The sequence below is a fragment of the Canis lupus genome, chromosome 9 (genome assembly GCF_048164855.1).
Source record: "Canis lupus baileyi chromosome 9, mCanLup2.hap1, whole genome shotgun sequence".
Lineage (NCBI taxonomy): Eukaryota > Metazoa > Chordata > Mammalia > Carnivora > Canidae > Canis > Canis lupus.
This window is the reverse complement of record NC_132846.1, coordinates 5,114,962-5,142,237: the sequence shown is the minus strand read 5'-3', so window position 1 is coordinate 5,142,237 and position 27,276 is coordinate 5,114,962. Positions and strand designations below refer to the sequence as shown.

Sequence of the window (27,276 nt, the reverse complement as noted above, 5' to 3'; positions counted from 1 at the left end):
GGGACCAGCATCTGGCCTGCTGGAGAAGGTGACTCTTGCTCAGTGTGCTCAGCTCACTCTTCAGGTTAAAAATAACCAAGGTAAGGGCCTGGCGGGCAGGGGCAGGGGCAGGAGCGTTCGTGGAGAAGGTCCTGTCTTCCTGCTATCTGTCCATCAGTTCTTTGGAGGGGAGGAATGTACCCAAGGACTAAAAAAAGGCCCTGGAGCCCGAGGGGCTAGGGTGACAGACCTTTCATGGGCAAATCTAGAGGCCCTGCTGTCCTCTTGTCACCTCCAGAGCCAAGGGATCAAGGGAGGAGGAGCTGGGAGGGAAGAGAGGTAGGGGGGAGGGTCCCTCCGGAAGGACTCCAAATTTAGGCAGGGGGTGGAGGCAGTGGGGTATAAAGGAGATGGCTCCTGAAGACAGACAGACACGCTCCTCTGAACCAGGTAAGAGGGGGCTTGGGGGACTCTGCAGCCAGCCCCCGAAGGCCCCACCTTGAGGGGCTTTGCCTTCTTGGAGAGCAGGGTGCAGGTTGGTCTGTGGCCCAAAGGTTATACTAGAACTGCCTTGCTCCAAAGCCTCTGAGAAGTTCCCACGGACCGAGGAGAGGTTCCCAGGGAAAAACCAGAAACCCCCTTTCTCCTCTGATGTGCAGTTCTTTCTCTGCCTCTGCCCTCTCCCACTTTCTCTACGCTCCATGCTCTGTCTCCATCCTCCTCCCTCCTTGGATGGCTTTCTATTTGTCGAGTGGTTTTGTTTTGTCTCCTGTCACAAGAGGTCTCTGTGGCCTGGTCTCTGTCATTGCTTGTCATTGTGGTACTTCCTTGTCCCCCTCACCCTGCCTTCCTGGCTGTGTGTTCTAATCTCACCTCTCTTTGTTACAACTCTGATGCCACCTCCACCACTGACACTTTCACGAACTCTACCTCCTTTCTCTCCTGCTTCTCTGCCTCCTCTCTCTTCCGCATTCCCCATTTCTGACTGTCCTGCTGTCTGGCTCTTTGGGTCCATCCTCCCGGCTCACTTCTCCCTGGTGACCTGCCTCCACTCTTCTTTCTCTTTGGTCTTCCCTCTGCCAGTCTGTGTCTCTGTGGCTCTACCCACAGTCCAGAGTCTTCAAGATTCTCTGTGAAGAGATAATCAGGTGAGAACCACCCTAATTTTCTCGTGGGAACCAGCTTGCTGGAGCAGGGTCCCCTGTCTCTCCTCCAAGCAGCTCAGCACCTCCCCTTAACAAGCTTCAGCCAATTTCAACCCCATACAGATCCTCAGATATTCTCCTTCCACATCATATCAGAGGACAAAGGAAGCAGAACCTGCAGCACGGGGAGGGTGGGACCCAGGGTGGGACCCTACCCCTCTCCGTGGTAGGGGAAGAACATAAGACGCAGGTGGGTAGGAGTTGTGGCAGGGAGTGGGGGTGCTGAGGGCAGTGCCACCTACTGAAGCTTGGGCCCTCCTGCCTCAGGCGCAGAGAAGCACCAGGATGACCGATGCTCAGATGGCCGATTTTGGGGCAGCCGCCCAGTACCTCCGCAAGTCCGAGAAGGAGCGTCTGGAGGCCCAGACCCGGCCCTTCGACATCCGCACTGAATGCTTTGTGCCCGACGACAAGGAAGAGTTTGTGAAGGCCAAGATCTTGTCCCGAGAAGGGGGCAAGGTCACTGCTGAGACAGAGAATGGCAAGGTGTGTGGGGCATAGTACCAAGGAAAGGGAGAAGAGGTTTGGTGGGGAATCGCAGGGGTGGGGCCACTTGCAGGAGGAGCTGAGGGCTCTGGGGAAGAGCCAAAGCCACTGGGAGTGCAGAACATGTTCCCTTGAGGAACCCAACATTTCGGTGAGAACTCTGACCTTTCTCAGATGGACCTGAGCAGGTGAGGCAGGGCACCACACCACGGAGGAATGCCTTCACCAGAGAGGATGCTGGGGCAGGGACGGGGCGGGGGGGGGGGGGGGGGGCGGGGTGCTCCACCAGTTTCTATCTCAGCGGGGTCTCTTAGATAAAGAAGACACAGACACAGCATCAAGTAAAGTTCCCTCTTGAATGTGTATCCATCCTTTCTGTGCCTCAGTCTCCTCCACAAACCAAATCTACCTCACCCAAACCAAGAGCAAACTCGTAGACTCAGATAAACACAAAAAAAGCAGGAACTCTTGTGCTGAACGCTCTAGTCTCAGGGTTGGTGACTAGCGCTCAGAAGTCCACAGTACCCTGGTTCCTCATGAGAGCCTTGAGATTTGCCCCTGGTCACTGGTAGCAGCTCTGAACCTTTTGCCTTCAGACATGCTTATTGAATGCTGTGCCCCAACGAAGTGTGCAGTGACAGGCCACAACCTGCTGGGGACTTTGACTCTGATCCCAGCTCTGCCACTGGCTATATACCAAGCCCGTAAACAATTTAATTATTCTATCTATAGTTTCTTCCACTGTAAAAAAAAAAAAAAAAAAGTACTAGAATACCTACCTGCAGGATCTGATGACATTAGGACATGGCAAGCTGACTGGTACCAATCAAACCACACTGACAGTGACCAATAGGGAGTGTAGGGTTGGTGGATGAGATGTTTTCCAATAGGGCAAGGTTTGCCCTGAGCAGCTGATGCCCACAAGCAATGCCCCCAGGAGTCAGGGTGAGGTGTGTGATTGGAGAGCTGCTGGCCCCGCCAAGTTTGTCTCTAGATGCTTGAAGTAGGGGCAGTAAGGTGTTGCTCAAGGGCACAACCCCTGGGGTACTGGCAGGACACAGAGACTCTAGGAGAGTCCCTAGGGTGGGAGGGACAGTGAGCAGTAAGTTGTCTGGGGAAAGCCTTGTAGGGGAGCTATGAGGTAGGGCTTGGCCACTGATCAGAGAAGAGTTGGGGGATCGAGGCCAGGTTGTGGCTGGTGTTCTGGGGAGACCTAAGTGGGTGAGGCAGGCAAGCGCAGACTGGCAAGGGTCCCGGTGGGAGTGCAGTCATCCCTGTCCACACACCCTTCCCCAGACAGTGACCGTGAAGGAGGACCAGGTGTTGCAGCAGAACCCACCCAAGTTCGACAAGATTGAGGACATGGCCATGCTGACCTTCCTGCACGAGCCCGCCGTACTCTTCAACCTCAAGGAGCGCTACGCAGCCTGGATGATCTACGTGAGTACACGTGGCAGGAAGCCATTCCTGGATGGAGGCTAAAGTAGGCCACGGAAACTCACTTAAGGGGAGGGGTCAGAACTCTCCCAAGCTCCCCTCTGCCCTCTTCCTACTCCTGGTCAGCCATAAGAAGAGAGGAGCCACCTAGGGTGGCCAGGGACTCCCTTGCCTGTTACCACCTGCCCCAGGCGTCCCCCTCTAGCCCCTCATGCCTGCCCTCTCTCCTGCTCCAGACCTACTCGGGCCTCTTCTGTGTCACCGTCAATCCCTACAAGTGGCTGCCGGTGTACAATGCCGAGGTGGTGGCCGCCTACCGGGGCAAGAAGAGGAGTGAGGCGCCGCCCCACATCTTCTCCATCTCTGACAACGCCTATCAGTACATGCTGACAGGTGAGTCTGGCCGTCCTGACCCGTGCCCCCTTGGCCCCATACCCATGGACCTGACCTTATTGCCCCCCTTTTTTCTCTTTCAGATCGAGAGAACCAGTCCATCCTCATCACGTGAGTGAATGCCAATCACCCACCTAGGGACTTGGCAGGGACCCTGGAGTGCAGAGGGGAGGAAAGGTTTAAGGTTGTTATTGCAAAGGAGTGCAGGGAGCTGGGCTCTCAGAGGGGTGTTGGAGTGACCTATAATGATATGCAAATTCTGCAGGGCCCTGGGCTCTGGTGGAGGTTAGAAGGCTGGGATTCTAAGGGAGGAGGGGGTGGCGCTGAACTTGATCCGAATGAAGCATGGGAAATCTTGGGTTCTAATGGGTCCCTGGTCTCTCCAGTGGAGAATCTGGCGCAGGGAAGACTGTGAACACAAAACGTGTCATCCAGTACTTTGCCAGCATCGCGGCTATAGGTGACCGTGGCAAAAAGGACAATGCTAATGCAAACAAGGTACTGGATGAGCCATATGCTCAGCAGAGGGCTGGGGGGGGCGGGGGGGTGCGCGGTGGGCAGGCTGACCCAGATAACCCCTAGCCTTACCCTGGGGAATTGTGGGGACAGCACCACTGAGCCCAGTGCTTGAGACTTTCCGGGCAGGAGACACACTCTGATGTTCGAATATGGCCCTTTGGAGCCACAGACCCACCTGTAGTCCATCCAGCCCCACTCCCATCCCCCAGGACCAGAGCAGTCCCCTGCCCTCCCCACTCCTGGAAGCAGACAGAAGATAAACCCTTGGGGTTCTGCTGCCTTCGCAGGGCACCCTAGAGGACCAGATCATCCAGGCCAATCCCGCCCTGGAGGCCTTTGGCAACGCCAAGACGGTCCGGAATGACAACTCTTCCCGCTTTGTGAGTACCTTTGACAGCTGCCAACTGGCCTCACCTGGCCTTGACAAGAAAAGGGGGGGTTTTGTTTGATCTACAGTCATTACACTACACCCAGTCGATCATCCTGTGTTTGGCTTTGCAGTATCAACAAGTGTGTGCGTGTGCATGAGTGTGGGTGCATGCACACACACATTCAAACCCTCCTGACAGCCTGGCTCCCTGAGCTCTGAGAACTCAAGAGACCCAGAGTCACCACAGCTATTCCCTAGCCAAGTAACGAAGCTGATTTTTGTCACATTCTAGATTTTTCCGAATGACTTTTTCCAAAGCTCTTCCACATTGGAAGGTGAGAAGAAAGCATAGGTGCTAGAGCCCATTCCCCAGCTTTCCACCTATCCAGCAAGTCCTCACACCTCTCTAAGTCCCAGTTCCTTTATCTATGAAACAGAGGTAGCAATATTTACCTTGCGGGTTATTGAAAGCATTCACGAGATCATATCAGAGGTACAAGCAGGAGGCATTGTACCCGTGTTCATTCCCATGTTGTTGGTTCTGCTCAGAGATACTTAGTAATATGGAGATAGGCATCCTTTTCCCTGTTTTACTGATACTAAACTGGAACACCAAGTCAGTCATTAACATTTCCAGAACAATCCAGGGATTTCTGGGTTGTGTTGAGGTCCAAGATCTCCATCTGTCCCTTCTGGCCAGTTCCCTCTCTCTTTGTCCCATCCATCCACAGGGAAAATTCATCAGGATCCACTTTGGAGCCACTGGAAAGCTGGCTTCTGCAGACATAGAGACCTGTGAGTATGGCAGGGAGCCCTGCACACCCCTCTGGTTCTTCCGCCCCTGCCTTCTTTCCCAGCTGGGTGACCCTGTCTCAACATTCCCTCTCCATCTTCTTCCTCTTCTCCTGGCTTTCTCCATTTTGCTCTAAGAGCCTTTCTCCCCTAATCTCCATCCTTCTGCTGGATCGACTCTCTCCGTCCTCACATGCCTTCCTCCCTCCTCCTCACTTCAGATCTCCTAGAGAAGTCTCGGGTGATCTTCCAGCTGAAGGCCGAGAGGAACTACCACATCTTCTATCAGATCCTGTCCAACAAGAAGCCAGAGCTGCTGGGTGAGCCTGCCCAATGCCAATGCCCCCATTGCCCTCCCCAGGAAGGGGTGGGTGTCCTCCTCCTCCTCACCTACCCCTGCTCACCTCCCTCATCCTTCAGTCTGCTCAGGTCTTCTCTTCCCTCCCCGTCTCAGATCTGCCTTTGTCTCCTCTTGCCTCCCTTCCCACTCTTTCTTTGTCATATTTCTTCTCCTCCTGGTTGGTTTTCCCCTTCTCCTCCTTGTGCGCCACCTTCTCCCAGGGCCATTCTCCCACTGTCTTCCCTCCCCAGTCCTCTGCCTGCTTTTTCATGTCTTTGGGATTCTCTGCATGGTCTGCTGACTCTCCTCCTCTCTCCCTGCTTCTGGCCCTCTCCTCCTTTGCCCCTGCCCAAGCCCACGATGCCCTTCTCTCAACCTCTCTCTGCCCATCCTCTGCCCTCTCCTGTCTCCCTGTCCCCTGCCCTGCTCCTTGCCTGGACAGACATGCTGCTGGTTACCAACAACCCCTACGACTACGCCTTCGTGTCTCAGGGAGAGGTGTCCGTGGCCTCCATTGATGACTCCGAGGAGCTCATGGCCACGGATGTAAGTGAGGAGGCACCATGAGAGCTCCTGAGGGTTCCTGCACCACCCAATCCAACCACCCTCTTTGGCTCTCTTGCTCTGTCCCAGAGCGCCTTCGACGTGTTGGGCTTCACTTCTGAGGAGAAAGCTGGCGTCTACAAGCTGACAGGTGCCATCATGCACTATGGGAACATGAAGTTCAAGCAGAAGCAGCGGGAGGAGCAGGCCGAGCCGGATGGCACCGAAGGTGGGGGCAGGTGCCTAAAAGGCCTGAGGTGCTGGGTGTTCGTTCGCCTGTCAAGTGGAGACAGTGCACTGGGAGCAGGGTCTCCCATGCTGTATCCAAAAGTTATGCTTTTCAACGATTCTTGAAGAGCTAGGCTAACAATTTAGTTTATTAGGATTATTAGGATCATGATAGAGAAAGTGGGAGGAAACCAGAAGTATGAAAAGCACATGGTCAGAGGGCAGTACCTTTTCCCAGGGGCAGGGCCCTCACGCCATCCAGCCTACCTCCAGGCTTCTCCTCGTGAGGGCCTAGTCACAGGTCATCTACTGTCCCCAGACAGGCTCATTCCTGGGGGCCTGAGGCCTGTGGGGTAGATGGTTGGGGCCAGAGCCAGGGAGGGGCAGGGATATGCGAGAGGCAGGCAGACAGGGAAGCCCCCCACAATCCTGCCAACTCTTCTCCCCAGCTGCACTGACCAGAAGTGAGTTGGGGATGTCTCCTCCTAGGCCCAAGACTCACCCAAGCTCAAGAAAGCACAGATTCTGAACTCTGCACATCCCAGTCAGTAATGCAATGTGTATGTAGAGGGTGCCCAGCCCTTGACTGAGCTCCGTTTGGGCTCTCTTGGCATTGACATGTCACATACCTCGTTGGGCCTCAGTTTCCTTCTCAGTGAAATGGAACAACAGTACTTCTCAGTCACTCTGGGGCTGTCGTAAGAATTCTTTGAGAAGGAGATGTCAAGATGTGAATAGGGCCAGACAAATGCCCAAGAACATTCCTCTTAGCCTACCTTCAAGGACCTCTTCTCTGTGTCTATCCATATCAAAATGCCAAGCCTGGGTTTCATCGTAACACATCATGATCAGCTATCATAAAACTCTCGAAATTGAATCAAACAAATTTCCTCTAAATAGAAATCGTATGTTGGATGGCACAGGTGGAGAGCTGGGGTGGGGGTGGGGGGCTTAACATGCTGTTAGGAATCTTGATTTCAAGTTGGTCAACACATGAATTAAGAGTGGAACAGGCCCAGTCCTGGATTGGATCCTGGGATGGGAACTAAGGAAGCAGAGAGCAGCGCATATCTCCTCTGTCAGCCACAGTCCTTGCCCTGGAGACACAAGGGGTGCAGTGAAGGCAAGAATGTGCTCACAGCAATGCTGGTACAGGGCCTGGACCAGGGACACCCAGTAGATGTTAAAGAGAGGCGAGAGGCACTGCTAAGTAGTGGGAGTTTCTGGACAGACAGGAAGCCTGGGCTCCAGCCTGACTCTGCACATGGGCTAGGTGCCCCCTGGCAAGCCTGTTCCCTTCCAGGCCTGGATTTGCAATTCTTTAGAGAAGGGCCTGACTGGACCCAATGCTTCAGAAAGGTTCTGGCCCTGGAGCAGGAAAAAGGAGCTTGCTTACTTCTTTCCTTCTCCTCCAGATGCCGACAAGTCTGCCTACCTCATGGGGCTGAACTCAGCTGACCTGCTCAAGGGGCTGTGCCACCCTCGGGTGAAAGTGGGCAATGAGTATGTCACTAAAGGGCAGAGCGTCCAACAGGTGTACTACTCCATTGGGGCACTGGCCAAGGCAGTGTATGAGAAGATGTTCAACTGGATGGTGACACGGATCAATGCCACCCTGGAGACCAAGCAGCCACGCCAGTACTTCATAGGAGTCTTGGACATCGCAGGCTTTGAGATCTTTGACGTGAGTGGGGGGAGCCTATGCATAACGGGCAGCGGGGGGACCGCGCGGGGAGAGTGACTCACTCATTCCCATCTATTACCATCATGGCCAGTCTCTGGAAAGGCAGTGGGGCTCAGGAGTGGCAGACGCTTCATCCTGTCTTCCACAGGAGCTCTCCTTCCCTGGGAGGAGCATGGGCACGGGCCTGGGCTGATCCCACTGGCCACTCAGACCCCTGCCTGCCTGACCCACTCCACCCCCACCCCCTGCAGTTCAACAGCTTTGAGCAGCTGTGCATCAACTTCACCAATGAGAAGCTGCAGCAGTTCTTCAACCACCACATGTTCGTGCTGGAGCAGGAGGAGTACAAGAAGGAAGGCATCGAGTGGGAGTTCATCGACTTTGGCATGGACCTGCAGGCCTGCATTGACCTCATTGAGAAGGTGCTGCCTCCACCTGCTGCCTGTGTCCCCCTCCCCTGTCATCCCAGACAGAGTGACAAGGCTGTCCCTTCTCCAGCCAAGAAGCTAGAGTCCCCAGAATCTTAAGCCTCTCTCAGGCCCAACTTCTACTCACTGTGAAGCCACAGTCATACACGAGATGAGCCCCCTTCTCCTCTCTCCAGGATCTAAGACCTTGTCCTGTATGGTGGTCACCTCCCAGAATCTTAAGAAGGAGATGTAGTGAGGTGATAACTCCTGGCCCCTCTGACAGCCCATGAGAAGCAGCATCTATGGGAAATCCTAGGCTGAAACTAGAGACATTTGGCTTCCCATCCTCTTCCTGAGAGCTGAGAATAAGCCTGTCTTCAGCCCCTATTGACTATAGACTTAGAGGAGACAGGAACAGAGCTGATGTGAGGTTCCCAGTGCTGGCTTGTTCAGAGTATGCCTTTGCATTTTGCTGGTATAGACCAGAGCCCAGAATAACTACCCTCACCCAGCCAGTGGCCCATCAGAAAACAGGAGCTTCCCAGAAGTTCTGGGTGGTTATCCAGGGTGCTGCTCTTCCAGAGGTCTCAGAATCACCTGAAATTACATGGGAAAGACTGTGTATGTGTATGTGTGTGCATGCACACACACACGTGTTTACATGCATTTTTACAGGGAGGCATCTTTAGTTTAATCAAATTCTCATTAGGATTCCTGCCCCAAGAAAAGTCAAGAACCACCATACTTTCAGAAAGCAGGATGTTGTGCAGAACATGGATCCCTCTAACCATCTCTTAAAGGACTATTACCCATTATATAGGAAGAGGTCTGGCCTGCCCCTTAGTCGGACACCACTGACACACACCTGTCCCTGGAGCAAGGAGCTTGCCCTTCCGAGAACGGACTTGCTGCAAGGCCTTAGGGACCTGACAGGGTAGCTAGGAGCACTGGGCTGTTCACTAGGCCCACTGAAGCAGAAAGAGGTTATAGGCCAGGTCTGAATAGAATTAGAGTTAGGTTAATTCCAAGAATATTAGTGTCCTGTATTGGGACAAGAGGTGGTAGCATAGATACTCTGAAGCCTGCCAAGCCCTATGGGCTATAGTTTTTCCTCTGGCATGGTGTGGGACTCTGGAAACCTGGGAGTGCATGCAGTGATGCTCTCTCCATCTACCCTCTGCTCTCAGCCCATGGGCATCATGTCCATCCTGGAGGAGGAGTGCATGTTCCCCAAGGCTACTGACATGACCTTCAAGGCCAAGCTGTATGACAACCACTTGGGCAAGTCCAACAACTTCCAGAAGCCACGCAACATCAAGGGGAAGCAGGAAGCCCACTTCTCCCTCATCCACTATGCTGGCACTGTGGATTACAACATCCTGGGCTGGCTGGAGAAGAACAAAGACCCACTCAATGAGACGGTGGTGGCCTTGTACCAGAAGTCCTCCCTCAAGCTCATGGCCACACTCTTCTCCTCCTATGCTTCTGCTGATGTCGGTAAGAGGGCAGCTGCTGCACTGGGCCAGAGCAACTCTGAAGTTGCCAGGGGCCAGGGTCCTGCTGCTTCAAAGCACAGAACCCTAGAGGCAGAAGGGATGGGGTCAGGGGATCTCACAGCAGTCCATGTGCACCTGATGTGTAAAAGGGCCACTTTGTGTTATGGATATTGTTGTACATGTTGAGTGTCTCCTCAAGATTGTGAGCAACTGGAGGTGAATGAGGGTGGCACATGAATTACTGTGCCAGGCCCATTGTAGAGCTGTGCCTGAAGGAGGTCTCGGTAAATGTTGAGAAGATCACTGAATATATGGTAGAACAAGTGAGTGTCCCGTTCAGAGAAGGAAGAGAAAGGGTGTGGAGTGGACAGAGGAGGAAGAACTACAAGAAGGAAGATAGCCACGGGAAGATGTAAGCATGAAAAGTAGGGTCAGAAGGTGGGAGAAGAGCACTCATACTATTTCAGCACCTACTAGGTGACAAGCAAGCTTCTCTAATCTCCATCCCAGCTATTAGAGGCAGTTATTGTTCTCCTTCTGGAAAAACTGAAACATGGAGAATCACTTTTTTTTTAAGAGATGGCATTTTTTTAAAAATTATATTTATTTATTCATGACCCCTGACACAGAGAGAGAGAGGCAGAGTCACAGGCAGAGGGAGAACCAGGCTCCATGCAGGGAGCCTGATGTTGGACTTGATCCTGGGGCCTCAGGATCACGCCCTGGGCTGAAGGCAGGTGCTAAACCGGTAGGCCACGGGGGCTGCCCAAGAATCACTTTGTGAAGTCACATGCTAGTGAGCGGCAGAGCCCTGCCCCTGCCTGAGGATTCCTTTGCTTTCAGACTCTGGCTCCTCATCCCTTCTCTTATTATTAGGGGACAGCAGTAAAGGCAAAGGAGGCAAGAAAAAGGGCTCATCCTTTCAGACAGTGTCAGCCCTCCACCGGGTAAGAAGGGCCCAGAGAGGCCGGAGGGCGGGTGGTGTGTGGTGGGCGCCTAGCCCTTTGGCTGTATCACCCTAATCTGATTTTCTGAGTCTGGGGAGGAAAGAAGCTATATGGTCATTTGGTGCATGTTAATTCTATACAAGCCTGAACTCACATCATAAATTATGTGTAAACACTTGGTCCCTTGGAGAATTCTGGAGACAGGCTGTCGGGGGCCCAGGGCTTAGGGACCAAAAAGATGATCCCTCTGGCTCCTGACTCCCCACTCTCATCCACCCCCAGGAGAATCTGAATAAGCTTATGACCAACCTGAGGACCACCCATCCTCACTTTGTTCGCTGCATCATCCCCAATGAACGGAAGGCTCCCGGTGAGTGATGTATAAGGGTCTAGTCTGGGGAGGGCATTTGGCATCAACTTACCCTGAGGCCGACACCTTCTTCTCTTCTGCTGCAGGGGTGATGGACAACCCCCTGGTCATGCACCAGCTTCGCTGCAACGGTGTGCTGGAGGGCATCCGCATCTGCAGGAAGGGTTTCCCCAACCGCATCCTCTACGGGGACTTCAGGCAGAGGTGGGTACAGGGGTGCCCCCAGAGTTCAGGGAATAGGGGGAGCTTGGGCAGACCTGGTGGGAAGAGTAGTCCACAGGTGGCCCCAAATGCTGTGGGAAGAGCAGATTGGCGCAAAACGTGGGTGACTCAGGGAACCTCCCTCTCCAGGTACCGCATCCTCAACCCAACAGCCATCCCTGAGGGCCAGTTCATTGACAGCAGGAAAGGGGCAGAGAAACTGCTGGGCTCCCTGGACATCGACCACAACCAGTACAAGTTCGGCCACACCAAGGTGGGTCTAGAGCCCCACAGGGATGTGTACCCACCTTGAGCAGAGCAACTGAGAGTTTGGAAAGCAAACCTCTGATTCTGGCTTCCTGTATTAACTCAAGAGCTGGAACCCAGGCTTCCTTTCTGTCTTGTTTTTCATGTTTCACTCCTGAGGTCTAGAATATATGCATGATGGGTCCCCTGGGAGCTTAGCACCTCCAACTCTCTTCCTCCACCCTTCTCTGAGGGCCCTCTTGCCCACAGGTGTTCTTCAAGGCAGGACTGCTGGGGCTGCTGGAGGAGATGCGGGATGAGAGGCTGAGTCGCATCATCACCCGCATCCAGGCACAAGCCCGGGGCCAGCTCATGCGCATTGAGTTCAAGAAGATCGTGGAGCGCAGGTGAGGCAAGAGAAAAGGTGAGGCTCACCCAGAGATGAAAAAGACAGACAAGCAGTGCTAACTGGTGTGACTCAGAAGACCTGAGTTCAAATCCTGACTTCACTACTTATTAAGCTGGCTTAAACAAGTGACTTTACCATGCTAGGTCTCATTTTGAATTCTTTAAGAAAAGACAATTCACCGGGATCCCTGGGTGGCGCAGCGGTTTAGCGCCTGCCTTTGGCCCAGGGCGCGATCCTGGAGACCCGGGATCGAATCCCACATCGGGCTCCCGGTGCATGGAGCCTGCTTCTCCCTCTGCCTGTGTCTCTGCCTCTCTCTCTCTCTCTGTGACTATCATAAAAAAATAAAAATTAAAAAAAAAAAGATTTAAGAAAAGACAATTCACCATAAGGAATGCAAATTAAGTTTCAATGAGATACCATTTCACAACACTAACTTGACAAAAATTGAGAAGTCTGACCCACTGCTTACAGGTATGTAAATTAACGCAACCTCCCTGAAAAACAATTTATCATTATCTTTTAAAGATGGACAATTGCAGGGGCACCTGGCTGGCTCAATCCATAGAGCATACAACTCTTGATCTCGAGGATATGAGTTTGAGCCCCATGTTGGGTATACAGATCATCCCTCCCCAAAAAAAGATAGTCAATTGCATACGTTCCAATTCCACTCCTTTTTTTTTTAACTTTTTTTAAAAGATTTTATTTTATTTACTCATGAGAGATACAGAGAGAGAAAGAGAGAGAGAGGCAGAGACACAGGCAGAAGGAAAAGCAGGCTCCATGCAGGGAGCTCAAAGTGGGACTCGATCCCGGGTCTCCAGGATCATGCCCTGGGCCACAGGCGGTGCTAAACCGCTGCGCCACCGGGGCTGCCCCGCCAATTCCACTCCTAAGAGCATTCCCACAGAAACTCCTGCATATGTACAACATGGGACAAAAAAAGAATCTTCATAGCAGCTTTGGCCAAAATAACAAAGATCTGGAAACAACGCTAATATCCATCTCCAAAGGAATGGGTAGAGTGATATAGTTGTTCACTGGAATATTATAAAGCAATGAAAGGAGGGACTTACAACCACATGGTACAATGTGTTTGAACCTCAAAAGCAGATCCTTGAGTGAACAAAAGCAAGTTACAGAAGGATATATACAGTGTAATATAATTTTATTTCCAGTGTAATACAATTTTTAGAAAACTCAGAGATAATAAAAATAGTGACACATACATATATGGTTAAAGTATGTTTTTAAAAAGTAAGGAAATGAAAAAGATAAGATTCAGGGTAGTGGCTGATTCTGGTTGGGGGACCAGGAAAAGGGATGAGGAGGAGCCAACACTGGCAATGCTCTAGCTGTTGTTTGAAGGATCAATAGGTTTATGTGTAGTCATTTTGTTTCATTCTTCATAACTTACAGATATACTATATTCTTACATGTAAAATACAATTTTTAACATATTTGTGGTTCTTATGGGATTAGAAACATTGAACTTAGTAGGCAGTCTATGAGTAGTATAGCTTTCATTGCTGCTAACACCCCAGTAGGGAAAATATAAACTGCCCTTTTGTTGAATTCCTCAATTAATAAATATTTATTGAGCAAGTCCACATTCAGTGTGGTAATGTTAGACTGGGGGTACATATCAAGGCAACAACAGGGCTCTTGCCCTCAGATGCCTCTGAGCATGTTTAGATGTGCTGGGAGCCAAGTACAGTTCGTCCCATGCTTGGGAAGTGCTCTTTCAGAGTGCCCCTTCCTGTTTCCATGTTTCCTTGCCAGGGATGCCTTGCTGGTAATCCAGTGGAACATTCGGGCATTCATGGGGGTCAAGAACTGGCCCTGGATGAAGCTCTACTTCAAGATCAAACCACTACTTAAGAGTGCAGAGACAGAGAAGGAGATGGCCACCATGAAGGAGGAGTTTGCACGCATCAAAGAGGCGCTGGAGAAGTCAGAGGCTCGCCGCAAGGAGCTGGAAGAGAAGATGGTATCCCTGCTGCAGGAGAAGAATGACCTCCAGCTCCAAGTGCAGGCGGTGAGGCCACGCAATTATCTCTTCATCCCTCCCCTTTCATCCCCTGGATTATAGCCCATCTCATCCCCAGGAACTAAGACCCTGGATCTCTCCTCTATAATCACCAGCTCTCCTCTCTGTCCTCTTCTCCCAGGAACAAGATAACCTCAACGATGCAGAGGAGCGCTGTGACCAACTGATCAAGAATAAGATCCAGCTGGAGGCCAAGGTGAAGGAGATGACTGAAAGGTTGGAGGATGAGGAGGAGATGAATGCTGAGCTCACTGCCAAGAAGCGCAAGCTGGAAGATGAGTGCTCTGAGCTCAAGAAGGACATTGATGACCTGGAGCTGACGCTGGCCAAGGTGGAGAAGGAGAAGCATGCAACAGAGAACAAGGTGAGGGCAACTCCTTCTGGCTCCAGCTCAGGTCTCCTCAGGATTCCCAGACCACAGTGTGGTCCTGGTCCTTGGCATTGGACATCCCGATAGATGTCTCCAGGCTGATGACTTCAGACCCTAAAGGGAGTGGGGTTCTTGTTCGGCAGGTGAAGAACCTGACAGAGGAGATGGCTGGGCTAGATGAGATCATTGCCAAGCTGACCAAAGAGAAGAAGGCTCTGCAAGAGGCCCACCAGCAGGCCCTAGATGACCTTCAGGCTGAGGAGGACAAAGTCAACACACTGACTAAGTCTAAGGTCAAGCTGGAGCAGCAGGTGGATGATGTGAGTAATAAGAACCATGCTCTGGCTCTCTCAGATCAATATTTCACAGGCAATATCCTGATACCTAGAACTAACTTCTCTGACTCCTGGGGCCTCTTTGCTCTTTGAGGTTCATCACTAGGCTGGGGCTTGGGATATTTTGTGCTTGCAGGGATTTCTCTGCTGGTTTGCCCTCCAATCCTACTGGACTTTGAGTTTAGATGGGGCAGAAGAGCATGCACTGTGGATCTCAGGTTTCCAACACCTTGTTTATTATCTTCTCCCCACCAGCTGGAGGGATCCCTGGAGCAGGAGAAGAAGGTGCGCATGGACCTGGAGCGAGCAAAGCGGAAGCTGGAGGGTGACCTGAAGCTGACTCAGGAGAGCATCATGGACCTGGAGAATGACAAGCTGCAGCTGGAAGAAAAGCTCAAGAAGTAGGAACCTGAGGTGGCTGGGAAGGGCTAGTGGAGATATCTGGCCTGAGGGTTAGAGCACAGGGTGCTGCATCCCCACTAGCTAGCACTGTTCTGGTCATAGTGTGAATGAGGAGGTGAAACAGCCCTCTTGCATTCACCCTCTGGGCCAGGGAGGAGGGGATTGGTCCTGGAATCCCATGGCAAGAGAAGAGAATGGGTACAAAGGAAGGAAGACCATCTGTTACCCTCTACTTCTTCTCCAGGAAAGAGTTTGACATTAATCAGCAGAACAGTAAGATTGAGGATGAGCAGGCACTGGCCCTTCAGCTGCAGAAGAAACTGAAGGAGAATCAGGTGAAATTTTTCCTGGTGCAGCCAATGGGGAGCTCAGTGGTGAGGCAGCTGAGGTTACCGGAGCTACCTAGGGCTCTAGACAGTATATAGAACTCCAGGCAGCCTTGGAGACCCCACCAGCCTTCCCCCATTTGAGCAATGATGTCTTATTTCAGCAGAGCTATTTGGGGAGGCAAACAAGCCTACCAAAAGGTTCTGTTGCTAAGCTATACCCTACCTCATGGGCGTTTGCTACAGCACAAATAACAGCGTTCAATTCTCCTCTCACCCTTCCCCTAGTACTTCTCCCCTCTGCATGGGCATGAGAAGCGCCTTCATGGACCCCCTTCCTTTGGGATGCTCTGCTTATACTCTTCACAAGTACTGATCTCATGATTCGCAGTAAACTCCCTGAGCAAGTCACTTCCCCTTGCCGAGCCTCAGATTCTCTTCTCATCCATGAAATGAGATAATAACACCTGCCTTACAGAGGACTAGAGGAGATAATGTTTTAAAACCATTTTGTCAGCGAGCAGTTAGCCAACCACCAGCAAGAAGGTGTTCTTTTGTTTTCTCCATGGCCTTCTTGTCCCTCTGCAGAAGAGAGCAAATAAACAGCCACAATCTCCCTTACTTTTAGTGCACCCTGAATTTTAATGAACTTTAGTCCTGTATTTGTCAGAAGAGCTCTGCAAGCAAGGAAGGCAGGTCCTATCATCCCCATCTTATAGCTGTGGAAGCTGTATGATCAGGTCTGGACATAGTGGCCCCAAGGACAACAGGTACTCAGCCATTAGGGGCAGGGCCTTATCCTCTGATTTTCTGGTAGACTCTGGCTACTGGAGAGAGCTGATCTCCCCTCAGCATTTAGGGCCCATGGTTCAGGCTACAAGTGATGCACGAACACAGTTCTCCTTGTTTGAGGAACTGCTCAGGAACTGGCCTGACCTTCAGTGACAATTTGCCCTCCCATTTTCTTGGGTTTTAGCCAGAATATCAGGATATTCTCCAGGTTCTTCTGTTTGGGTCTAGGCAAACTCTTCAGCTGTTAGACCAAGAATAACAGTGCTGTTATCCTCATCAGGTCTTGGCAATGGGCTGTGGCTCCTCCTTCTTCCTGCCCAAGCTCTCACACCCAGTACCACCTTCTTCATCTTGGGAGCAGAGGCATGGTGGTCCTCTCTCTCCTGCTCCCAGGACCCACCCATGCACATTCTGATAACATTCTGATAACACAGCCACAAATGCAGGGACCCCACTGATTGATATTCACCTTTGCTCCTGACTGGTCAGGGAACAGATCAAAATGACAGATGGGACAGTTTCCCAACTTAGTCAAGCCCAAGGCTAAGGCCAGAAAAATGAGGTAGGGGCATGGTAATGATAAGGGCAACCTGCTTATACTTTCCTGGGCTGGAAGGGAATAGTCAAGGTGGAACCCACCCTAGGCATAAATAAATAAAGCAAGCCCTGGAGGGTGAAGACTATGGTTGACATGACTTCCTGGTTAACTTGGAGGGTTACAAAAGTTTTGATTGTTTCAAGGCATATTGTTGCAAATATTTGTAAGATACAAGCACCGGCTGTCCTGCCTTAGGTTTAGCTGAGCAGAGCCTAGTGAGTCTGTGGAATCATTGAGATTCAGATCTCACAAGATCTCTGAATCCCCATCTGAACACAGATTTTCAGACTAAGTCTAAATGCCTTGAGGGTTCAGCTTCGACCAAATTGCTATTAATGGCCTATGCATTACAGAATGTCTAGCAGCACCATTGGCCTCTACCCACTTAGATGGCAAGTCATGGCAAGTGACTATGTCTACAGACATTGCCAACTATTCCCTGTGGCACAAAACTTTCCCTAGTTAAGCACCATTGCTCTAGAGGGACTTGAATGTTGTAGAGCTCTGGGGTGGGGGCTCCGATGGAAGGCTCCAGGTGGTGGGTCTGAGCTCTCTGCATCCCGGCCCAGGCTCGGATCGAGGAGCTGGAGGAGGAGCTGGAGGCTGAGCGCACCGCCAGGGCCAAGGTGGAGAAGCTGCGCTCAGACCTGTCCCGGGAGCTGGAGGAGATCAGTGAGCGGCTGGAAGAGGCCGGCGGCGCCACGTCCGTGCAGATCGAGATGAACAAGAAGCGGGAGGCCGAGTTCCAGAAGATGAGGCGGGACCTGGAGGAGGCCACGCTGCAGCACGAGGCCACGGCGGCAGCCCTGCGCAAGAAGCACGCCGACAGCGTGGCCGAGCTGGGCGAGCAGATCGACAACCTGCAGCGCGTGAAGCAGAAGCTGGAGAAGGAGAAGAGCGAGTTCAAGCTGGAGCTGGACGATGTCACCTCCAACATGGAGCAGATCATCAAGGCCAAGGTAGGCTGCCTGTTCGGGGTCCACACTGCCTTCTCCCTCACAGTGGCCTTCCTTCCACACTCTCTGCCCTGTCTTCTCATTGTTGCTCCTTCATCACCCCTTGGTCTCTGTCTCGCTTCCTTCCTTGCCCTCCCTCCCTCCACCCACAGCTCCTCACTGTCCCTCCTTTAATTCATGTACCTCCTTCAGACCATGCCATCTAGCACCTCTCTGTTTCACCCCTCTGCACCCTGTGCTCTCCCCACCTTGGCCCTCCCTTCCTTTCTTTGGTCCACCCAGCCCCTCTCAATGACAAGTTGTCCCTTACTGCCTGAAGGCAAACCTAGAGAAGATGTCCCGGACACTGGAGGACCAAGCTAATGAGTACCGCGCAAAGCTGGAAGAGACCCAACGGTCCCTCAATGACCTTGCCACCCAGCGAGCCAAGCTGCAGACCGAGAATGGTGGGTGCCCCTAGCCAGCCCTGCATCACCAGTTGCACCCTTCCATAGCCCACGAACTCTCTCTTGTTCCCCCCTCCAGGTGAGCTGTCCCGGCAGCTGGATGAGAAGGAGGCACTGATCTCCCAGCTGACCCGAGGCAAGCTCACCTACACCCAGCAGCTGGAGGACCTCAAGAGGCAGCTGGAGGAGGAGGTTAAGGTGAGGCCCAGCTAGGGTACAGTGGGACAGGCTCAGTGACAGCCCAGGGTAGTCAAATTATATCAACACCAAGCATGGAGTGTAGAGGCTGGAGAGAAGCCTCTGTCAATGGTGGAAAGGCCCCCAATCTCAGTTCCTCTACACTCCAGCTAAGCCACACCTGAACATCATGGAATGCCTCTTTCCTTATTTCTAAGGGGTGCAGTGGTTAAGCTGGAAAGCTACTCCAAGATGCTAAAATCCACACCAGCCTTCATCCTGAATGAGGCCAGGCTTGTTTGAAGTTCATGGATATGAAAAGGATCTAGAGAATCATGGCGGGGGGTGGGGACATTCCCTCCCACCTTCCTGGGAGATAAGCCCTCCTCCCGGCGGCCACCCCCTCCACAGGCAAAGAACGCCCTGGCCCATGCACTACAGTCGGCACGCCACGACTGTGACCTGCTGCGGGAGCAGTATGAGGAGGAGACCGAGGCCAAGGCCGACCTGCAGCGCGTCCTGTCCAAGGCCAACTCGGAGGTGGCCCAGTGGAGGACCAAGTACGAGACGGATGCCATCCAGAGGACTGAGGAACTCGAGGAGGCCAAGTGAGTCCCAGGCAGCCTACCACCCTGATTCTAAGGGAAGAAGGAGTAAGAGGATCTGGGGTGGGGACAGGCAGAGTGGGCATGGGAAGGACATCTGCAAAGGATGGGAGAGGTCAGGGGGGTAATAGAGGTGCTTGAAAAGGAGCCTGGACCCTGGCCTCTGAGTGAACCTGGCTGGCCCCGACTCACTTCCTGTGACGCATGAGCTTTTGGCTCGGGTTATACCTGATGCTCACGTATAAGACGAGCAAAAAGCTTGTTGGTCAGAGGAGCTTCCATCGATCAGCCTGATGTGGGGAGCGGTGGGGGCTGCCACCCAGATGCTGCTACACATAGGGAGGACATCCTGTTCTAGGCACGTGCAGGCTTGGATTGCTTGAGGCTGGGTACCCAGGGCCTTAAGGGCTGCTCTGGTTCCCAAGGAGCTATTGGGGGGCAGGGGGAGGGTTGGGTCACCCTGATCTGGGGAGGAGGTGGTTCCAGGGCCTGTTGTTTCCGGATAGAGACACACCCACACACTAACCACCTTGGGCAGGAAGAAGCTGGCCCAGAGGCTGCAGGACGCAGAGGAGGCCGTGGAGGCCGTCAATGCCAAGTGCTCTTCACTGGAGAAGACCAAACACCGGCTGCAGAATGAGATCGAGGACCTCATGGTGGATGTGGAGCGTTCCAATGCAGCCGCCGCAGCCCTGGACAAAAAACAGAGGAACTTTGACAAGGTGGGCCTGGGCTGGGGGTCTCAGCCAGGGGCAGAGCTGGAAGGCCAGCGTCACCATAAAGCCAGGGGCCTCCTCCTTGGGGGCAAGAGGGGAGGAGGCTGAGCCCTGCTGAGGGGCTAGGGCAGCCCTGGAGAGGGTGAAGTGCTGGGGCTGGGAGAGGGGGCTGTGCAGTGAGCCGGGTCCCCACAGATCCTGGCCGAGTGGAAGCAGAAATATGAGGAGTCGCAGTCAGAGCTGGAGTCGTCACAGAAGGAGGCGCGCTCCCTCAGCACAGAGCTCTTCAAGCTCAAGAACGCCTATGAGGAGTCCCTGGAGCATCTGGAGACCTTCAAGCGGGAGAACAAGAACCTTCAGGGTGCGCTGGGGCCTGGGAGGCTGGGGGGTGAGTGAGGTGGCTGGGGGTGGTGTTCTCATGTGGCACCACCTAGGGGCTCCAAGAGGGGTGCCTCCCCATTGGACCATGGCAGCCCCCAACTGAATGGCCCGGCCCCTCCCCCAGAGGAGATCTCCGACCTGACTGAGCAGCTGGGAGAAGGAGGGAAGAATGCACACGAGCTGGAGAAGGTCCGCAAACAGCTGGAGGCCGAGAAGCTGGAGCTGCAGTCGGCCCTGGAGGAGGCAGAGGTGAGCCTGGCTCTGCCCACACCCCTACCTAGTACCCTCTCCTACCCATGCCCTCTTGTCTCTGACTCTCCACTCTCCTTCACCCCAGGAGCGACATGACCCCCGGCTAAGAGAAAATGTATTAGCTCCTTTTTTTCAGTCTATCCACTAATCTGATACCCATGACTGCCTGCAAAGCCAAGGTTTGCACCAAGGAAAATATCACAGTCCAATCATAGGAGAAAAGGTTATGTTTCCTACCATGTTTATAAAGTTGAAATATGGTCATCATAATAACCCCTCTGATCATGGGAGTGTAGGCTTCAGGGTCAAACAGATCTGAGTCTGAAACTTGGCTTCAAGACCTCCACTGTGTCACTGGGCAAGTTTCTTTTCTTTTCTTTTCTTTTTTTTTTTTACTGGACAAGTTTCTTAATATCTCTGTACCTTAGTTTCCTTATGCCTAATGGAATTAATTGAACATACCTAATAAGATTTTGTGCATGATTGTTACTAAGATTAAATGAGGTAACAAACGTAAGCACTTCATCGTATTTGCTATTGTCACTGCTCATCTTTATAGAACCTACAGATAGCCATGAGTTTGGGGTCTTCTTTTTTCACTGAAGGGTAAGTGACCTAGGAAACAAAGAGGAAGTTTGGAATGTGTGCTCATAAAAATCTCTCCCTTTTCTACGATATTTAGAAGGTCAGGATTATGCAGTTTTAGTGCTAACAGGTCTTGACACTTGAGGCTGAAGCGATTTCCTTGATAGAGGAATCTCAGGGCATCCTGTACTTCTTCTGCCAGGGCATCCCAGACCTTCCTCTCCAAGCCATAGCCCTCGCTGATACTCTACATCTTCTTGGCACCCCTCCCCACCTTGCCCTGTGCTCTTACTCTCTGCCCCTGACCCTCTCTCCCCACCTTCTCCCAGGCCTCTCTGGAGCATGAGGAGGGCAAGATCCTCCGGGCCCAGCTGGAGTTCAACCAGATCAAGGCAGAGATCGAGCGGAAGCTGGCGGAGAAGGATGAGGAGATGGAGCAGGCCAAGCGCAACCACCTGCGGGTGGTGGACTCGCTGCAGACCTCCCTGGATGCGGAGACGCGCAGCCGCAATGAGGCTCTGCGGGTGAAGAAGAAGATGGAGGGCGACCTCAATGAGATGGAGATCCAGCTCAGCCATGCCAACCGCATGGCTGCTGAGGCCCAGAAGCAAGTTAAGGGTCTCCAGAGCTTGCTGAAGGTACATGGAGACTCCCAAAGCAGGAAGTCCCCTTACTCGGAGATGGACTAGCCTCCATGTGGCCGGGTTGGGTGGTGGTACCCCATTACAACAGCAGGTGCCTCCTGGCCTCGGCTACTGCAGAGATATCCCACAGGCCCTCCTGACCCAGCACACTGGGCTCCCCACTGGCATCCAGCCTAGCCTAACAGCCTTCTGATGGACCCAGAGGCCAACCTGTCTCTCATACCCACCCTCCTGATCTACAGGACACCCAGATCCAGCTGGACGATGCAGTGCGTGCCAATGACGACCTGAAGGAGAACATCGCCATCGTGGAGCGGCGTAACAACCTGCTGCAGGCCGAGCTGGAGGAGCTGCGGGCCATGGTGGAGCAGACAGAGCGGTCCCGGAAACTGGCGGAGCAGGAGTTGATCGAGACCAGTGAGCGGGTGCAGCTGCTGCACTCCCAGGTGAGGCAGTCAGGGGCCACATGGAGAAACCTGCTGAGAGGCAGAGCCCAGGACTCCTATAGGAGTTCTGAACCAGATGTTCTGACTGAGCACATCCAACCGGGATGGCCACTTACTTCATCTCTTGGGCCGTCTCTCATCTGTCAGTCGTGGCTGTCGGAAACACTGCCTTGAGAAGGTGTCATGACTGGTTGGTGCTGTCCACCAAAGTCACAAATCTGGGAGTAGTGGAATGCCTGCTGTTATGTGACAGTGCTGACCTAGAGGACAGCCTCCAGCTTGCTCTGTAAAGATGACATCTGGGGAGTTTAAATGCATCTACACGCAAACCAAATTCTCGACGGAACACCATTTTTTTGTAATCCCAGACACCCTGTCATCAGATGTTCTCTGCAATGAATTTTTGTGCCCGTCTTGCAGCAGGTCTGTGGAGCTTTTTCTGTAATCTAATATGTGTGGGAATGACATCATGCACTGACCCCGTCCCCTCTTCCTTACTCTCTGACATTCTTTCTATAACTATAATCATTTCCAGGATATTGTCCTGGTAAAAACGTTGTTCCCATTTTCCTTGGAATATTTTCATGCCTCTAAGTAGACATGTTACTAAAGATGTCAGAAGTAGAATTGACGACCTTTCACTGCTTGAAGTCTATCTTCAGAGCTGAGCAATTTTAGCTATAACATCTAGAATGTATCTGTGTTCATAGGAAAAGGAAAAGTAGATACAAAACATAAAACACACAATAACAAAGGATACAAGGAATAAACAAAAGCAAGACTTTTTTTAAAAAAATGACTAGTTTTGGGGGGCACCTGGGTGGCACAGTCCGTTAAGCCCCAACTCTTGGTTTTTGTGGGTCATGATCTTGGGGTCATAGGATAGAGCGCCATGTCAGGCTCTGTGCTCAGCATGAAATCAGTTTGGGATTCTCTCTCCATCTCCGTCTGCCCCTCCTGTTCATGCATTCTCAATCTCTCTCTCAAACAAATAAATAAACCTTTATAAATAAATAAATAAATAAATTTTTAAATAAATTTTTAAATAAAATTTTAAATGACAGTTTTAATTTCCTGTGAATAAAGATATAGAATCAAATAACAAAGTATATATTTGATAGTTTTCTCTACCTACATCTAGAACACCAGCCTCATCAACCAAAAGAAAAAGATGGAGTCAGATCTGACCCAGCTCCAATCGGAAGTGGAAGAGGCGGTACAGGAGTGCAGGAATGCCGAGGAGAAGGCCAAGAAGGCCATCACAGATGTGAGTGACTGCTCCCTTTCCCGCCCCCACTAGTGACATGAACAAGGGCCCTGGTCCCGGCCAGGCCACTGTGCCCTGACAAGTGGACTCTCCAGCTGCATGGGTTGGTGGGCCTTGGGAAACAAGCGCCAGGATGGGGCAAAGGTGATCCTGGAGGGAGAAGGGGCCACAGGTCCTGTTCTCTTACATGTCGCTCCCGTCCCCAGGCTGCCATGATGGCAGAGGAGTTGAAGAAGGAGCAGGACACCAGCGCCCACCTGGAGCGCATGAAGAAGAACATGGAGCAGACCATCAAGGACCTGCAGCATCGGCTGGATGAGGCTGAGCAGATCGCCCTCAAGGGTGGCAAGAAGCAGCTGCAGAAGCTGGAGGCCCGGGTGCGGGAGCTGGAGAATGAGCTGGAGGCGGAGCAGAAGCGCAATGCAGAGTCAGTCAAGGGCATGAGGAAGAGTGAGCGTCGCATCAAGGAGCTGACTTACCAGGTGCGGGCATGGTGGCTGCTCCGGGGGGCAGTCAAGAGTGGATGTAAAAGCGCTTCCTCAGCCCCACTTCCTGGCCCCCATGCACAGCCACTTACCAGGAACGCCACCCAAACCTCTGGCACCTATTACTTGAGAAGCTGTTTTTAGATTAATTTTCTTTCACATTCCCTGGAGTCCACTAGGCTTGAGTCCATGATTTCTTCTAGCAAATACAGAACCTACCTCTACTTCCTGAAAGCTGTTTTTTTTTTAAAGATTTTTATTAAAAAAAAAATTTTATTTATTTATTCATGATAGACATAGAGAGAGAGAGGCAGAGACACAGGAGGAGGGAGAAGCAGGCCCCATGCAGGGAGCCCGACGCAGGTCTCGATCCCAGGACTCCAGGACCGCGCCCTGGGCCAAAGGCAGGCACTAAACCACCAAGCCACCCAGGGATCCCCCTGAAAGCTGTTTTAACCAGCATTTCCTCTGTTTTTTGTTTTTGTTTTGTTTTTTAATAACCCAAGTGCTACCTTGATGTCTTTAGTACAGTCCACGGAATCATTCTATCAGCCCAAGAGGGAAGGACACAGTATGGCACTTTAGGGATAAAGGTCGGGGAGGGGAAAAGATTCCAATCTTCCATGGAACTTGTGGGACATCAGATAGATGGCTTTTGATACATGTTGATGATCCCAAAATGTTCTAAGACCTGCACCTGCATAGCTCAGAGCTTTTGACCTTGACCTATTATTTTCACAGTATGCCTGAGAAAGAAGGACAAAGAAAGAGGGTATTGGTTCCTTTGATAGCTGGATATGAGAGGTGTGAGAAAGAGCTACAGCTATAGAATGGCAAATCTGTTGTGTACATAAGAGGAAGTGGCATTCTAGCACATACAACGATGTGGAAAAAAAAAAAAAAAACAACGATATGGAGATAAAAATGATCAGGTGACCTTAGGGCCAGTGATCCTGATGCCCAAATCTGCCCAGTGCAATATACGTCTGATAGGTTAGAATGGTGTGACTATGACAGCATCCGCTTCATTCTGTATTCTTCATTCGGCCGCTCAGCTCACTCTAAAACCACTGACTGGGACGCCTGGGTGCTCAGCGGTTGAGCATCTGCCTTTGACCCAGGGTGTGATCCTGGGGTCCTGGGATCAAGTCCCACTTCCTGCATGGTGCCTGCTTCTCCCTCTGCCTGTGTCTCTCCCTCTCTCTCTGTGTATCTCTCATGAATAAATAAATAAAATCTTTAAAAAATTAAAAATAAAATAAAACCACTGGCCAAGAGCATCTATGGTGCTCCAGGCTGGAGCTGGAACAGCCTCAATGTCTCCATATTATCAGATGAAGGAATTCCATTTTTTTCTAGACCCCTTCCCTCACTTCCAGCTTTAGGGCCACAGCCCTCTTGGCTTTTCAGGTCCAGATTGAGGACCTTGCTGTGGCCCTCTGACCTACAAGTCGAGGCAGAGATGGAATTGCCCAGCCCTGTCTTTGACCTGGCCCATTGGAGGGAGGGCCAGCTAAGGCCTGGGGAGAAGAGTGGTGTATTGAGGGAGGGAACAATGATTGTACTTGCTCCTCCCCCAAATTGGCTTCTCCCATCCATCCACCCCCAGACAGAAGAGGACAAGAAGAACCTGCTACGGCTGCAGGACTTGGTGGACAAGCTGCAGCTCAAGGTCAAGGCCTACAAGCGCCAGGCAGAGGAGGCAGTAAGTTCATGGTTCTCTCCATTCTCTGTCAACACACCTCCCATGTGTGAGAATGGACAGGTGGCAGCCTCAGCACAGGGACTGGACGTTTCACATGTCTCATGTACTCAGAGCTGTGTCAGGCCCTCTAAGCAAGCAAAAGCAATTCCTACAAATTGCTTGTAATCCACACACCAGTAGAGCCAAGAGAAGGCACTATAGCTGTGAAGCAGGCCAGGGGGCCAGAGGGTGCTGACGGCTGGAAGGTGGCCATGGAATTGGCCCCAGGAGAGGACCTGACCAGAGGGCAGCAGGAAAGACTCTGGGTGGGCAGAAAAGTGTGAAAGGAAAGTGTTGATGAGCACACATGTAAGGGAAACCTCAGGGTTGGGAGCATGTATCAGAGCCACGGTTGGCCATGTGCCATGAGGCTAGAATCTGAATGGGACTGGACCAGGCAGCATGTGATTCACCTTGGGCAGTGGGTGGCCATGAAGGATCCTGGATGCTGGGCAAGTTGAGGAGGGTGCCAAGCCAGGAGCAGGATACCCTTGGCAAGGCTGTTGTTGTAGGAACATACTTGAGGGGTGAGAGCCCTGAACCCCTGGCTCAGGGACAGGGAATCCCTCAGACTGGGAGGCTGGAAATGCCCACTTCCCCCGCTTCCCCTTCTGCCTCTCACCTCATGGTCCCTGTCCCCAAACCCCCACAGGAAGAGCAGGCCAACACCAACCTGTCCAAGTTCCGCAAGGTGCAGCACGAGCTGGATGAGGCAGAGGAGCGCGCGGACATCGCCGAGTCCCAGGTCAACAAGCTGCGAGCCAAGAGCCGCGACATTGGCACCAAGGTGGGTCCCTCCACTGGGCCTCACTAGTTGCCCCGGGTCAGCACACCCACCAACACGGGCACTCCTACCTATGTTGTGACGGGCCTGGGAGGCGTCCCACAACACCTGGACCTGAGAATCCCCTTCCTGGTCACTGCAGCCCATACAGACCGACCGGAACTCTCAAGAAAGCCCAGCCCCACTCCCTAAATGAAAAGGGCTCCTAAGTGAGACCCACGATCCCTGAGGCCAGAACCTCTCCCTCTAAAGGCATCCCATTTAGGCCCCTGAGAGCCCTAGAGATTCCTCCTCACACTCTTCCTCCTTCTTGCCAGCTGCCCCCTCACACTTTTTATTCTTTTCTCAGCAAAAACTGCATGATGAGGAGTGACACTGCCTCAGGAACCCCACTCTTGCCAACCTGTAATAAACATGAATGCCAGACCTGCCTGTGCCCTGTCCTTCCCGCCGCCAGCCAGGAGCTGTCTTAAGGCTCCCAAGAGGAAGGAGGCCCTGCCCCTGTGTCAGAGCTGTGGGAGCTAAGGCATTCCACATGTACAGAGGAGGAGGCCAAGGCCCAGAGCAGTGAACTGTCCTCCCTGAACCCTGGTCAGTAGGAGAGAAAATAAAGGTACCAGAAGGGTGAGCCAATTCTATGTGCTAAGAGAGCTTTAGTGTCAAAGCTGAAGCTCCCATCCACCTACCCCAGTTCTGTGCTGCAGGGCTTAAAGGTGTCCTGGGACACCTGTTCCCCCCACCAGATGAATTTCCCACTGATGCCAGGAGAGGCTCAGGACTCACTGGGGGTGGAGGTTCATAAAGGGCTTAGCATAGGTCCCATTCTGGCCAGCCCATTCTGAGTAACCCATAAGGAG

At 52.3% G+C, this 27,276-nt stretch overlaps 1 protein-coding gene across 2 annotated transcripts; it reads left to right on the top strand.

The window, feature by feature from the left end:
* Nucleotides 1-996: 996 nt before the first annotated feature.
* Nucleotides 997-26,845, top strand: MYH6 (myosin heavy chain 6). Of its 2 annotated transcripts, XM_072840253.1 has the most exons (38): nt 997-1,127; nt 1,452-1,670; nt 2,967-3,110; nt 3,344-3,500; nt 3,584-3,611; nt 3,887-3,998; nt 4,307-4,399; nt 5,121-5,184; nt 5,403-5,501; nt 5,964-6,067; nt 6,155-6,293; nt 7,708-7,976; nt 8,228-8,398; nt 9,574-9,883; nt 10,759-10,829; nt 11,112-11,199; nt 11,286-11,403; nt 11,551-11,674; nt 11,917-12,053; nt 13,841-14,096; nt 14,230-14,472; nt 14,622-14,798; nt 15,069-15,214; nt 15,460-15,550; nt 17,501-17,890; nt 18,207-18,333; nt 18,413-18,531; nt 18,922-19,118; nt 19,654-19,837; nt 20,027-20,192; nt 20,337-20,461; nt 21,379-21,687; nt 21,936-22,139; nt 23,281-23,406; nt 23,613-23,888; nt 25,501-25,596; nt 26,288-26,422; nt 26,769-26,845. In XM_072840253.1, exons 2-38 carry the CDS (start codon nt 1,470-1,472, stop codon nt 26,790-26,792), a joined length of 5,820 nt encoding a protein of 1,939 aa, XP_072696354.1. In that variant the 5' UTR covers nt 997-1,127; nt 1,452-1,469; the 3' UTR covers nt 26,793-26,845. The 2 variants fall into 2 exon arrangements, with proteins under 2 accessions (XP_072696354.1, XP_072696355.1); XM_072840254.1 differs by lacking the exons at nt 23,281-23,406; nt 23,613-23,888; nt 25,501-25,596; nt 26,288-26,422; nt 26,769-26,845 and adding an exon at nt 22,287-22,406.
* Nucleotides 26,846-27,276: the final 431 nt, after the last annotated feature.